Source organism: Onychostruthus taczanowskii, unplaced genomic scaffold (assembly GCF_017590055.1).
Source record: "Onychostruthus taczanowskii isolate IOZ18803 unplaced genomic scaffold, ASM1759005v1 scaffold16, whole genome shotgun sequence".
Lineage (NCBI taxonomy): Eukaryota > Metazoa > Chordata > Aves > Passeriformes > Passeridae > Onychostruthus > Onychostruthus taczanowskii.
Window position 1 is genome coordinate 1,356,898 of NW_024498795.1, and position 14,735 is coordinate 1,371,632.

At 32.3% G+C, this 14,735-nt stretch overlaps 1 protein-coding gene across 1 annotated transcript in view; it reads left to right on the forward strand.

Moving 5' to 3' along the window:
* The window catches only part of RTTN (rotatin), a 78,803-nt gene that overhangs the window by 17,378 nt on the left and 46,690 nt on the right, over positions 1-14,735 (forward strand). The window contains exons 12-24 of the mRNA XM_041399304.1: positions 214-426; positions 1,662-1,774; positions 2,856-2,982; positions 3,995-4,120; positions 6,220-6,336; positions 8,053-8,192; positions 8,407-8,578; positions 9,477-9,576; positions 10,571-10,659; positions 12,766-12,883; positions 13,155-13,251; positions 13,996-14,064; positions 14,397-14,585. Of these exons, the coding sequence (XP_041255238.1) occupies positions 214-426; positions 1,662-1,774; positions 2,856-2,982; positions 3,995-4,120; positions 6,220-6,336; positions 8,053-8,192; positions 8,407-8,578; positions 9,477-9,576; positions 10,571-10,659; positions 12,766-12,883; positions 13,155-13,251; positions 13,996-14,064; positions 14,397-14,585 (1,670 nt within the window). The remainder of the gene's footprint in view (positions 1-213; positions 427-1,661; positions 1,775-2,855; positions 2,983-3,994; positions 4,121-6,219; positions 6,337-8,052; positions 8,193-8,406; positions 8,579-9,476; positions 9,577-10,570; positions 10,660-12,765; positions 12,884-13,154; positions 13,252-13,995; positions 14,065-14,396; positions 14,586-14,735) is intronic.

The following is a 14,735-nucleotide window of genomic DNA, read 5'->3' on the forward strand; positions in this document are numbered from 1 at the left end:
GTTGCAGGTCTGATATTAGGAGTGACATCTAAATAACTATCACTTTCAATGAAGAAAAAATAATTCTTCATATAAAACTCATTTAATGAAATGTGTTTTCTAAATTTTCAGTAGCAGCAGTAATGATTGTATTTGTTGAATGACTGCAAGTGGTATTGTTGGTTTTACTGTATTTTCAGGCTGTTATTCTGACAGTTGCTTTCTTTTTCAAAGGCGAGTAAAGTTACACAAAAGAGTTTGCTGAATGCTTTGTTCCTTCTCTCACTGGATATGTCATTCTCCTTGGAATACCCAAGCGTACACGAATCCGTTGCAGCCTATCTGGAGCAGATGAGTACTGAGAACTACAGTATTTATAAACAAGTTTCAGAAGCTGCATATTCAATTGAATGCACTTGTACCTTTATGGTTGAAGCTCATAAGGAGGTGTGAAACTTTATTATATAAAATATTTCCTGTTGGCAAATTTCTTTCCTCACTTTCTTTTCTCTCTAGTAAAAATTAAAGTCTAACATAGCAGAGGAAGATCCCCAATATGAGTATTCTGTATGATACAAGGTGTAGTTAATTTATATTTGTTTTCATTAATACTAGTCATGATCTTGGTAAAAAATCTTATCTGAGGTACAAAGAAATAAACAATTAGAAATTGGAAGAAGGCACAGGACCTCTTATGAGCAAAGAAAGGAGCAGCAAATACTCTGCTTATTATATACATATACATATACCTGTATATCAATATATATCTTTATATATAATATGCATTTATATATTCATACAGTACACTATTTATTTTATATCTATTAAAATATATAGTGTGGGTGCATGTGTGTTGTTCAGGAGTTAAATATATAGTTCAGAAAATTTTAAATCCCTAGTACTTTGGCAATTGCAGCTTTAGTAAACAACAACTAGACTGGCTGAGGTTTGTGTTTTTCTTTGTTATGAAGACAACGGCTTTATTAATTAAGAGATTCTAGCACAGTACTGAAATATACTTCTCCATTATCCAAATGGATAAGCAATTTTGCACAATGCTGGTTCTATTGATACTAATATAGGTGAATATCATACAGAATATAAATAGTGCTCTCTTAAATCAGAGTTAATCTATCCTTTGTCTAGTCAAGTTCTGAAGTTAATAGAAGCATTACTTTGCTCATAAAATGCTCTTTACAATGAAATTAACTCCATCCAATTTAAATGGCTCATGTTTAATGTATTTCGTTACCAAATATGATGAAGACATATGCACTTAAATTTAAAAAAAAAATCTAACTTGCTTATTAATAGTGATATGTTAAAAGTTTAATAGTTAAATCTTTTATTATATTCCTCTCACATAAAATGCATATTGATAAAAAAATACTGATTTGAATAGTGTTAGTGTTCATGCTTTAGACACATTATTCCTACTGAGTTTAATTGAAGTTTATTGGGACTCAGCAGCTGAAGGACTTTCAGCTCCCCAGAACAGGTTCTAATTTTTTTTTTTGTTGAAATGTTTTGGATTATTTAATTATAAACTCTGTGAAAGACTGGACAAAAACCTACTTAGTATTCAATTATGATAAATTTGAAAATATTATGCAGTAATATTTGATACTTTTAATTTTACTGATTTTGTTAGTTTCATTCTTTTTCTTCATTTTATTTCACAGGGGGACAAGAATCTTTCTGAATTACTAGAACTGGCAGATCAGGCTTTGAGTAGTCTACCCTTCCACCTACACTTTCCCTTGCTTCAAGAATGCATTCACATATGCTCAAATATGTAAGTATATTACTATTTAAAACTCTGCTTGAGAAAATGTGTTTTTTTTTGTTTTGTGGAAAAGGTTTCTCAAGTAGGAACTCATTTCTTTATTCCTTGTAGGAACAATTATTTTCTTTTAGCCATTGAACAGACTGCTTTGTGCCATTCTCTGGATTTCTTGAAAACTGAATTTCAGTTCCGAAAAAGTTAACTATATTCTATGTGATTTATAAGGAAGCAGTCTTAAACACTTTGACTTGCCTTTCAGATTTCTTGAAAATCCTTTGTCCTGAGTATATTTGTATAATTGACTTTTATTTTTCTTTCAGAAATCCTAAAGGACTTTCTTTATTCAAGATGCTTTATATTACAACATGGCATCTCATTTATTAAATAGCATATTTTTATTGCTTTTACGATTTTTCCATGTCTCTAGTTAGAGAATAAGTTACGTTATGGTGCCTGAAAAAGTTATCGAAGAACAAAAATTTAATTATATACTGATTCAGAACTTGACTTTAGGGATGTTTTTCAAAGGAGACTACATTTAAGAGCTTTCATGTAATTGTTCTAAATGATGAAATGTAAAAATGTTTTTCAATGTTCTAATGCTTTTAGAATTTATCATCGTTTGATTGATGTTTCAGGCAATAGGAAATTCAATTTTTAACTAATACCAATTCCCATCATGATAGTGAGATGGACTTTAACCTCTATAATGAAAAAATTCTAAAAGCACAGGTGGTTTTCATAATCATATATATGATCAAAGGTATCTACTGAAGCTCAATAGAATTTTATGTTTTCAGATGAACATCAATTTTTTTAGGCTCTTAATTTTGATCAGAGAGTTTTGAAAAAACTATGGTCTTTGATTACCTACACGTTTAAAAAAATAAAAATATACAAACACAAAGATTGATGCTATGAATTTGGCAAATGTGTTGTCATCTCTGAACTTTTTACTGTTTTCCAGAATGTATACCATTACAGGAAGTATTTTTCAGAGATTATCCTGAAATTTAACGAGAAAATATTTGTAGGAATCTTTAGGTACTGTAAAATAAATTGGTTTAATTAACTATTTTTTTATTTTTAGTTGGAAGTCTGCTGAAGCCAACTCATTGCTTCAGGTGGAGGGTCAGAAGTTGCTTCTCCATCTATTGTCTCATCCTTTGTTGAATATAAAAGCTGAAGCCTATCTCTGCTGTTTGGAAGTGGTTAAGGTTTGAATTAATGCTTACTTAACACTCTTGGTGTTGCACTCAATAATGCATGTTGTATGGTTTTGTCATTAGAAGCATTTTTAATACAAATTCTCTTTACTGTGCTATATGCTGAAAAATCAGCATAGGCCTGGGCTTGCAGTTTGCTGTTACATTCTTGATATTAAATCTACTTGGTTAGGTTAGACTTCAGGTACTGCACTTAAAAATGATACGTAAAGAACAGGTAAATCCTTTTATATACTAAAATACTCCTAATGTTGTTTGTATTTTGTTTTCTTTGGGGTTTTTTTCCCTGTTATGGAGCCATGTTGTGTGTGTTTTGGGTTTTTTTACATGGGTATTTTGTCATGGCCTTAGTTTTTTGTAATGATAGCCCAAGGGATAAAGAGCATGAACTTCCTGAAAGTATGGCTGTACTCTATGCTGGGAAATGGCAGTGTCATATTTATCGGGTCATTTTAGGTATTCAGTAATATTGGCTCAAAAAATAAAAATAATTTTTGTGTTTTCATATAATACTTGATTGGAACTTTAATTTCTATTATGGACATAATCTGCACCTGGTGTGCTTGTAGCACAATCCACTAATGTATTGATATGCTGGAACTAGTCTCTCTGAAAAAAACCCTTATCTCTGCTGAATGACACTTGTCTCTTTTTGCAAGATTTTTACCAGCCTGTTTTAGGTTTTTCTTATTGTAATGTAATGCCAAACATTGTCTTATTTAGTGCAATATAAAGTTTTAAAATTTATTTTCATAATTATTCAAAATAAAGCCAAAATTATTTTCTATTTCTTAGTCTTGTGCAGTAACAGGAGTTTCCAATCAGTGATCCAAACAGATTGTGTTTTTTCCAGGGCTGTCATGTTTAGCTTTCAAAACTAGTCCTCCAAAGGGCATAGAAAAAGTCTTTTACTGCATGACAACTTTGGTCTGTCTATAAAACAAGACGTGATAGTGGAGACTGACTTGAATTTTTAAACTAACCAACTTTATTTTCTCTGAAGGACTGTCTAGGTATCCATCATATTGCGAAGCCCGTGCCTTCAGTCTGCCAGGGAATACATTTTCTTCTGCACCCTAAAGTGTTGTATGAAATCTGCACATTTGGCCTTCAGGAAGATAAGAATGAGGTACGGTGTTTGCTAGCTGCCTTTGTAAGTTGGTGTGCATGCAGAGTAGGTGTTGATATTCTCCATAGTGGTCTAATGCTTACTTGAAGTTTTGACCAAATATGGTTTCTTGCATACAGGAAAGCTATGCAAATAGTAAGCTTGTAGTAAATGGAAGGATTTTTTATACAATTAATTCAGAGACAAGATAATACTATGTGCATAGGATGCTAGTAACTGTAATAAATACTAATGAAAAATGGAATAAGCTACCTTTTTACTTTTTTCCTGTAATATTGAGCCCTAGTAAAATGTATGTATGATGAAAAAGTATGTATGGTACTTCACATTTATGGGAAACATGAACTTTGAAGTCTCAAGTTTTGTAAAAGTGGGGTAACCTCAAGTTTTGTAAAAGTGGGGTAACCTCTGAAATGGCTGAGAAACAAAAAGACACTTTAAATCTGCAAGTCTCTGCTATATAATTGTATTTCACCACCACAAACATCTGTGTTTAAATATAGTTACCGGAGTATTATAGAATTGTTCTATAATGTAGGATAGGACCAAATTTCCATTGGGTTAACTTATATGTATGACTGCTTAACATGTGTCCACTGGCCTATAGAGCTAAGTAGGGAGTTGTGAGAGGACATAAAGTTACCTCTGTTCTTTATAACAACTCCTTTATACCTGAGCAATAACATCCCTACAGTCAGAAAGGATACTGACTAACAAATTATTTATATATTTTTAGCTTCTCTTCTGGAATGAGACTTTTTTTTAAATTCAGTATTAGGCACAGTTCCATTTAAAAGTGATTTTTTTAGATGTGAGCATTTTAAAGAGAGAAATAAAATGTCTGAGAATGTGCTATATGTTTATGCCTTGAACGTAATTTATCTTTTGCAAGGAAAGCATTTATTTTGGCTACTCTATTGGATATGTTATTAAAAAGACTGAGAGTTTTCTGTATTAGTGGTTGTTCAAGCAAAAGAAATACATTTCAATTGATGCAGAATTTAAGAAATCAGAGATAGTGCCTATTTACAAATTTGTCACATTTTGTTTCCTACCTTACAGTGCATTTTTATTATATTTCTAACAAAATAGATGAAGGACATTGTATCCAAGTATTTTTTTAATTTATATTACTTCTTGCTGTATAACTGCTGCTTAAGTGTTCATGAAGTATCAGTTTAATCTTTTAGGCATGTGACATTGAGAAAAAAATTGACAAAAACCTTGTATTTCAAGTTTGGCTTGATATTTGCTATATGATTCTGTAAAGCCAGTCTTTCTCTAAAGATAGGCTAGAGTGATATTATTAAAGGCTATCCTTGTTGCCCGGGGTGAGAGCATTTTTAGCTCTGGCATAAAATGCACGGTTTTAGCTGCTGAAGGTAGGTGTTTTCACACTATGTAAGGACTAATTAATTATGATAAGCTGGGCTTTTTTCCTATGTTCTCATTGCATTAATAATTTTAGCTTGTAAATACTCTAATATTACATGTTATGTAGATTATATACTGGATATGTTAATGCAGTGTAAGTGCTGTATCATACAGCTTTTTTGGTTTTGATAGAGAACTTTAGATTAATTATGATACAGCTTGAAATATTCGGTAGCCGCCTTAGTTTGACTCTTTGCCTCAGGAAAGTGAAATGGCCACGTAACACATAACTTAAAGCCACATAATGGCTTTAAGTCTCTTGTCTTTCTTGTATTTCAGAAGCATATAATAGACCAGGAATAAAATGCCTCAGAAGGCAAGGTCAGGAAAGAAGAGAAACAGAATTGCTTTTACCTGCAGGATAGAGGGACCAATAGGTGTAGAAGTTTTAAGTAATGATTTATTTTATTTCGAAAAGAGAAACCAGAGTTCTAAGGAGAAAATAATTATGTGCTGTTGAGGCAGAACTATTTGTGTGTTTTCTCTTGGAGGCTTTTCGAACAACTTAATATGTAGTTGAACTGGCAATTAAGTGTAGTATTCTGCAGTAAACATTTTTTGTCTTTGAGATGTTTTTGTATAACATTTCCAATTACAGCATTGACAAACTGACTTAGACACATTGGTGGTTGCATTAGTGGATTGTTTTTTTTCTTATTGAGCAGGTGAACTCTACAGCCAAGGCCATTCTGATACATCTGTTGCAAGGACGGTTAATGATGGAAGTAATGACTTGGAACAAGTTTATTGAGGCCCTCTGTCCTGTAATTCCTGTTTTACAGGTACTTCTAAGTGTTTTAATCTGAATTTGGTGTATGCAATCACATATATCAGGTTAAATAACAGATAGAAGTAGCAGATGGAAAATAGATAAACAGTAGCATACATACAGATTTGTTCTATCAGGTGTCAATTGGAGAAATATTTTATAGGTGTCCTAATATAGGTGTCCTAGCCTGGTATTACTTGTGCATGAAATTTGAAATATTGTAGCACAAATAGCCAGTACTGACTGGGGCTTAAAAGTTTTGAAGATATAAGTGGATAATGCAATGACAGATTAAAGCATTCATAATTACTGGAATGTCTCCCATGTCTTAAATTTGAAAACTGTAGCTCCTCTGTAATAGTTTTCTGATCAAATACACACTCAAAAAATAGCAATCAGCCTAAACTATTTTTTATTGGTTTTTGATTTTTTTTTTCAATATTACAGAAATATCTCTTGAACCTTAGTTTTCATGTTTCCAACAACGTACAAATTTAATTTTCATTATTTTTATTCTCAGCTTGATCTAAATGGAACTTTTGCCTTTCTCAGTTGGATTTTCAGCGTGATTACTTCATCTGGATTCTTTACTGTTCTTTTACTAGTACTTGAAATTTCCGTATTGTGGTCTGCTCTTAGTCTTCCAGATTAGATATTTTGCTGCGTTTGCTTGGTATCTGGTTTTTTTGCTTTATTTCTCAGCTAATAAATTCAAGTATACCTTTTGTCTTCATTTTCTCCAAAAAATCACACTCAATATTTATACCTACTTACTTGTTTCCCTGCTGTGTGTTCATTAATTGCCTGCACCTCAGTATTGCCCTATTTTGAAAAAGTAGCTTATATAACTTTTCTCTATATGCAAGTTGCACAAAAATCAAGGCAAAAATGAGGAGAAATTGCAAATAAGATGGGCCGTGAAATAGATGGCTAAGAAAGAAAAATATGTAGAGGAAATACACTGAGAACTTAAAGGAGAAGGGAGAAGGGTTATTTCAGAGCTTTCTCAACCAGTCATTAGAACTTTTTTATGTTACCTGCATATATATTTTACAAGTGATTGACATTCAAGATCAAATAGTTGGGGATATAATATAAGATGTAGGCTAAACATGTGAGAAATGTTTGTGAGTAGAATTTCCCTCTATTCTGTAGCCTGTAGTGGCTTTGTACAATAGATACCACAGTAGGGTATACCAGAGGTCTGTGTTTACCAGATGCATATAAAATGCATTGTATTTTGCTCTACTTTTAAAAGTTTGTAATATCACTACTTGATATAGCTGATTTCCTTTTGTCTGTGTGCAAAAACGCTTTGATGAAGATCTGAAAATAGGTAGAATTTAATGTTTTAAAATAATTTTCTTGTAGGGACTAAATTTTATTTATGGGAATGGAAACTGACTTTATAGAGCAGAATCATGTTAACAGATTGAAGGGTGAAGATTTGGTTCAAAGCACCTCCGACCCATGTAAAGAAATTTTTACTTTAATTTATATACAAGATGATTTATTAATTTTTTTTTCACAGAGAAATATTAATCTGCAGAATTTGAATGTTTTCTTAAAAATAGCTGCATAGTTGTTTTTTTTTTTTTTTATGCTGCTCTTTCCACACTCTCCTTTAGCCCCTAAAATGGAATTAATTACCTTGTCTAATTTGCTAAGTTAATAAGTGGATTTTTTCCAGTAATTCTGGAAATTTCTGTTTGCTGTTTGTTTCACTTAGGGTTATGCTGACACAAAAGATACTTTAGGTAAATGCATCCTCTCTTTGAGTGAAACAACGACTGACAAAGGAGAGGGCATTCTCCCGGGAACTCCCAGACTACAGGCTGCTCTGCGCCTTCTCTTCTCAAAAAAGCAGCTGTGAGTAATGCTCTGGAGTGTTTCAGCACATCATCTCATCTTGATGACAATAATGTCTTCTCCTAAATGTTGATTTGAAAGATTGATTAATGAATTCTGAATTTGGTACTTCCACCACATATTAACTTTTAAAATGAATTAATTTCTAACTATATGGCTGAAATTTTCCAGTATGAGTGCTTTATATATTTATTTTAAGTATTTGTTCATTTAGGGTTCGTTCTGTGGCTGCTAAACATTTAGCATTCCATGTTCTTAGTGAAGAAGGGGCAAACCTGAAACGCCCGTGCCTGGATGGTAATGTCCTTTCCAGCATTTCAAACTTATTTATTATAGAGGGAGCTATGGAGCTAAAATTGGATGATAAAATGAACTCAATAATTAAGGTTGGTAAACTCTCTAATTTTGCTCTTCTACCTGTTTAGTCTCTGAATTTCCACTTTCAGAAGTTGCAATTTCATACAAATTGCCTTGTTTCATAGAAAGAAATCTGTTGATGTATTCTTTCTGTGTGCACTGAAACAGTAGTTCTTATGCTACCATTTGCAACACTAAGAAAAAAGTCGTTCCTCTTTTTGTTCTCTGCAGGAATGATTTAATTGCAGAGAAGACAGGCTTAGTCTCTTCATAGCAATTTCATTCTGTGTGGATAGATTTTTCTCACATATTTTTTCCCCACAAAAATAATTTTTACTAAAACAGGTGCAAATAATTTTTAATATGAAATATTTTAAAACAGATTGCAAACTTATATCTGTGTTTACTTAATATTGCTGCTGTTGCAAAGTTTGAAGCAAATAATGAGTTTATGACTCAAGGGAATACCTCTCTTTTTTTCTTTCTGATTTCTCATCTCCCTTCCATTCTCCTTTCTTCCTTCCCCTCAATACTTTCTGATTAACAATATGATAAGCAAGTGCTTAGATGCTTGACTCTATTGCCATTAAAAGTCAGTCCCCTTCATAAACTTAAAAGCATGTTCTAGCATTTCAGCATAGTGTTAAGATTTCCGTAGGCCTACATAAATTAGCCATTATTTGTTAGAATTCTGCAGCTATGATGCACTAGAAACTGGTTTTCATATTCCACAGATGTTATTAGAGATTTATTGCAAAAAGATTGTAACCTAATCCATTCCTCTTACATTTATGTAGGATTTAATCAAATACATTCTAATAAATAATTAGGATATTTTTCTTTTCTACTTCCTGTTAGGAAATTTGGCTGGTATCTTTGTTTCATGGTAGTATCCTGGATGCAAATCTAATATGGTTTTACTTTTAGGCAGAAACTGTTGAAAAGCTGTATGACATTTTGACTTCTGATGCTGTTGACCTAGTTTTACGGAAGTCTGCAGCTGAGCAGCTGGTTGTTATTTTAGAAGGTAAAATTCTTCTGAAAATTTGTGTTCATGTGCTGGTCATTTGTGAGCTTGAAGTTTTGCTAGGTTGTCTGCATGCTTGTGCTAAGGGTCCTCTTTGTAATTTTTATTATGTGAATTTTGGTAAAAAGAAGTGGTTGAATTACAATGCAAGTAAGCAATCTAAGAGCATTATTTCACTTGGTGCATAACTGTCTTTGATGTCTTTACTGTATATACTCAAACTCTAATTCAAGGAATTTGGATTCTAATGAGAGTACATAAGTTCTTTACAATGGAAGGTGAAATCTTAGATAATATTAAAAATACTGTCAGAAAAATTGACACAAAAATAGGGAAGTGTATCTCCTTTGTCTCATAAAACATATGTAGTTATGACTGCAAAAATTTTCAGATGTCTCAAATTTGAAACAAAGCATAGGATGAAATTGTGAAGGAAAAAAATGCAGTTTTATCAGGACAAATTGCATTTGAAGGATCACTTTTAATTAAAAACAAACATTTTATTAAAAAACAAACCAACCCAACCAATTCAAATGTCATACCTTTCTGCAGTTTATGTTGTTGAATCTTCTTAAACCAACTACTCTAAAGGGTAATATCAGTGGAAAATACTTTCATGGTGATTAAGTAAATACCATTTTCAATTCCATATTAAACTGTTAAAGTCTTTTAAAATATTTGAAGTGACATCCTTGTTTGACTAAAATTGAGTTGCAGTGGGATACCTGTAATTTTTCAACATAAAATTCTTGTGGGAATTTATGTAACATATTTGAGAATCTGGTGTTCAAGAGGCTACTATAGTCAGGTAAAAATACTTTGAGAAGTCTTGCCTTGCTAGAGATCTGTATTACTGTTGATTGATTGGCAATATTAGAGACTTATTATAGATAGCAAGAGTTTGTAATCACATTAAACAATATTAATATTAACCATTTTGATATTAAATGCATGCAGAACCAGTCATTCTTGCTATCTTTTGCTTTTCCTACAGATACCAAAATGCATGACATTCTGAAAAAGTTAGGTGTGATAGAAAAGATATTGGCCTACCTTAATGAGTGTGTACACGTGGATGGCAAGGTAAAAGTGTTGTTAGAGGTTCTTCTGCAAGCATTGCACAGCATGACAGTCGTAGAGTCTGCCTTTTTCTGCACTTGCAACACTGGTCTTCATGCATTGACACAGCACTTGATGCAAGTGTTCAATAACAATTATAATTAAAATATGTATTTTGTTCTCGTTTTGATAATGCTAAGATTCTTTTAATGAGAGAAGATCGGTTTCCCTACCTGTGAGAAAAGATTTCCTGAGAGTTGTGTATGCGAGGTTCCGGAATGAACCAAAACTTCCCTGAAAGCTTTCTCAGTAGAGTACAAAAAAAGTTTAATGATCATTAAAAAGCAAAATATTATGTATAATAGTCTCTAAACTTAAATTTTGAAGCAAATTGTAATTAAAAATTGAGATGTAATTGTATGATGTGCTATTGTAAACGTGTCAGATTGAATTTCAGGTATAAATAATTTTCTGACGAATAGAAGATCACTTCACCAGGGAGGGTCTCTTGGCATAGATGATGGTGCTTTCTGTTTTTGTAATATGTGGGTAATCTGATGCTTGATTTTTTTTTTTTTTCTGGAATTCATTCCTTGAAATCATTTCATGCAAGCACATTTAAGCTAGAAAGTGTTCAACGTGACTTGAGTGGATAAAGATTTTTGGCTTTCTTGCATAGTATTGTTACTGCATTCCAGCAGTCCAAACCTTGAGTTTTTTTAAGAAACCATGAGAATTTTCATGTAGTAATGACTTTTTTTTTTCTAAAAATATTCTAGAGAAAAGAGCTGCTTGATGTTTAATGGAATTCTTTTTTTTTTTTTTTTGTCAAACTAATGAAAGTTACTTTTTCAGAAATAGCAGTTTTTTCCCCAGATTATCACTATCTAAGATTATCTCTATAGCATTAAAGAATGTCTTGTCCAATTTACGATCTCTTGTATAGAAGTACTTCAGTAAACTGTTCTAATGCAGTTGAAGAAATTGAAATACTGGGTTCCTCAGGTTTCTGAATATTGGGTTGGTTTTTTTGTGTCAGTTTTATAGTATCTTCTTTAGAAAGAGAAAGAAATGAAACTGTTGTTTTGGTTTGGGTAGTGAGTAGATATTACTCAATAATAAAGAAGGACAAGCATGGGAAATATATTGCCCTGAGCAGATTCTTCATAATCAAGTAAGGGTCTGGGATGAATTTTATAAAGGGCTAAAAATATTATTTTAAAGTTTAATCTAATCCAGGAAGGGCTCAGGCAACAACTCTTTGGAGTCTGTGTCATTTGGACACTATCCTGAGGGAATTTAGTCATGATCCTTGGTTCTCCCCTTGAATGATTTTTAAAAATTTCAGAGTCAATATCAAGGAAAATTCAACAAAAAATCTTACATGTTCTTAGAAAAGTGGCCACTGAGAAAAGAAAATGAAAGAAGTAGTAGAAATAAAAGTCAGCATCTAAATAAGGCTTTATATATAACTGTGCAAAAGATTTTTTCCATACTAGATAAGTAGGGGCTTTCATTCTTGTGGAATGAAAATAAAATTTATTTGTTGATGCTGTTTACAAAACAGATTTTAAAGGCAGAAACTCATAGGCAAAGTAATAATACTGTGAAAGAAATACTCCCTTCTCATTCTTAGGAGTTGTGACTTTGGTTGTATTTTTGGCCATTCATTGGTACTTTAACTTTTAGCAAACTGCTTTCCATTCTTATGATCTGACAAGCTGGGATCCAGAAAATTAGGGTGATATAATAAACTATTTACATTTTTTTAAAATAAATAAATTTAGATTGTTGCAAATACTTGATTTTTTTAAAAATCCTTCAGCTTACATATATCCTTTTAAAAATTCTGTAATTTGAAAGCAAATGTTACAATTCTGTTATGAAGCCAGAGACCAATAAAATTACCATCAATTAATAATAAAATGAATCAAGAAGTAAAAAATTTTTCTGAGAATATGCAGTTGTCATCTAGCTGAAATGTGCTTGTCTAAGTAAGTTCTAGACTTCTCTTTTACAAATAATGGAATTTATTGCTTAATAGTGGGACAGTATTAGTCTATGTTAAGTGCATCATAATAAATTTTACTGATAGTTTTATTTATTTAATCTTTTTCTCTGTTCCTGCAGCTTATGGAATCCATAGTGGTACCGTGTCTGACACTCCTACGCAAAATTGTGTGTGCTGACCCAGTTGTTCGCCTGTCCCTAGCACAGCAACCTTCTCTACTGCTTTTGCTATTCAGAGGTGAGAACTGTATTTCCATTGTAATACCCCTGTCAAAAGATGGTTAATGTTTCATAAAATACCTTCTTAAGAACTTTGGATCACTTCATGATATCATATTCTGATATTTAAAAGATAAATCACTGTGTGCTAGTTTTCCCATGTTGTGGCATGTGTTGAAAGTGTTGGCAGGAAACTGTGGAAAGCAGTTGCTTTTAACTACTTTTCTTCTATGTATTATTAGGTATCAGTTTTTTCCTAACATATCTTTAAATATCTTTGTTTTATTCAGTTTCCCTGATACTCCAAAGCGATCGTGCTGTTTTAACTGAAACCACAGTATTGCTTTGTCTTCTGTTGTTTGATGAAGTAGCAAGAACAGAAACATGGTATGAAAATCCACTTATTTAATAGCATATTGTAGAAAAATTTAAGTTTTTAATAGAAATAAATTTTTATATCTCTCCAGACAAGTTATACCCCAAACTTTTATAGATCCAAAATTGCATATTTGTAGTCCAGATTGTTTCAATAATTGGGTTACATGCTCTGGAGGCCTACATGGTACAATTTTGCACTATGAATACCTTAGTGTTAATTTTAAGTTTATTTTTCAAAACCCTTGATTGGTCTGTAATGCATCTTTTCCATTAATGAAAACTACAAAAATCAAATAGCTAGCTGTAGACATGTTTTTTTAGCTTAATTAGAATTCTTCTATTTACTTTAGCTTTTAAGTGTAGCAGTTGTCTTTGAAGCAACAGACCTCATCTTATGATATTGTATTTAAAACCTGCATGTGCATGAAAAATATGCTTTTAGAATTCACACACGTGAAATATACTGAAAATACTTATGTGTGGTTTTTCCTCTAAGAGAAAAAAGGAAACAAGTATGTGGAGTTTTTAATGTACAGTATATCTGCAATAAGTATTCCATTATGTGTGTGATTTCAGAAATATCTTAATGTTGGATAATCTTGACAAAATGTTGTTTATTAATACAAATTATTCACCAATGGGTTAGTAAAGATCTAGCTAAATGGAGAAATAATAAGGAAATAACATATGTAGCATTAGGAGAAAATCAAATCTTAAAATAGAGCGTAATAACTATGACTTAATCTCTTGCAGGGCTGGTGGCATAGCCAGTAATAATACTGAGGTACCTGCCTTCAGTTTACCTGTTGCTGTTGTTAGAAGGTATGTGTGGGTGCTGGCTGCTTCGTTGGTTCATTGGTTTTGATTGTTTTACAGTTAACTGCTGACTTCCATTTGCTGTCCTTCCTGAAGTATGGAAGTGACAGAATGAAGGGGAACCTTGATCAAAGCATTTTTATGATGATGACATCAGCGTTTTTACATAGGGAATTTTTTTCTCCATGCCTTTGTTCTCTGTAAAAGAGTTTCAAGAACTTTATTTGCAAACTTACAAGCTGGTTGTAATAAAGCACTTAATTTAAAAATGAGCAGACAAAAAAAACTCTCACCAACCACTTCCAAAAAAATTGTTGTTGTTATTTGGATATTTTTAGGTATCATCTCCCAGTCAGGATCACTGCTCATCATGTAGTTAGCCCTAATACTGTTGTGGTGCCATTGTCTTCTGAGTGCTTGGCTATGAAACCTGTGGCAGATATGCTTAAAACAGCTTGGAATCTGTCATGGTACCATGGGATTGAAAACCTACTGCAGCTGGTAAATTATGAGAAGGAAACAGAAAGGTGAGCCATTTTACCTTTCATTTTAAGTCCCAATATATCTCAATTAAATTAGTGTTTCATGAAGTTTAGATAGGTTTTCAACTTCAAACAGCAGTTCAAGCTGTTACTTGTTTGAGAATGCTGTCATTTAAACGTAAAGGATTGCATCCC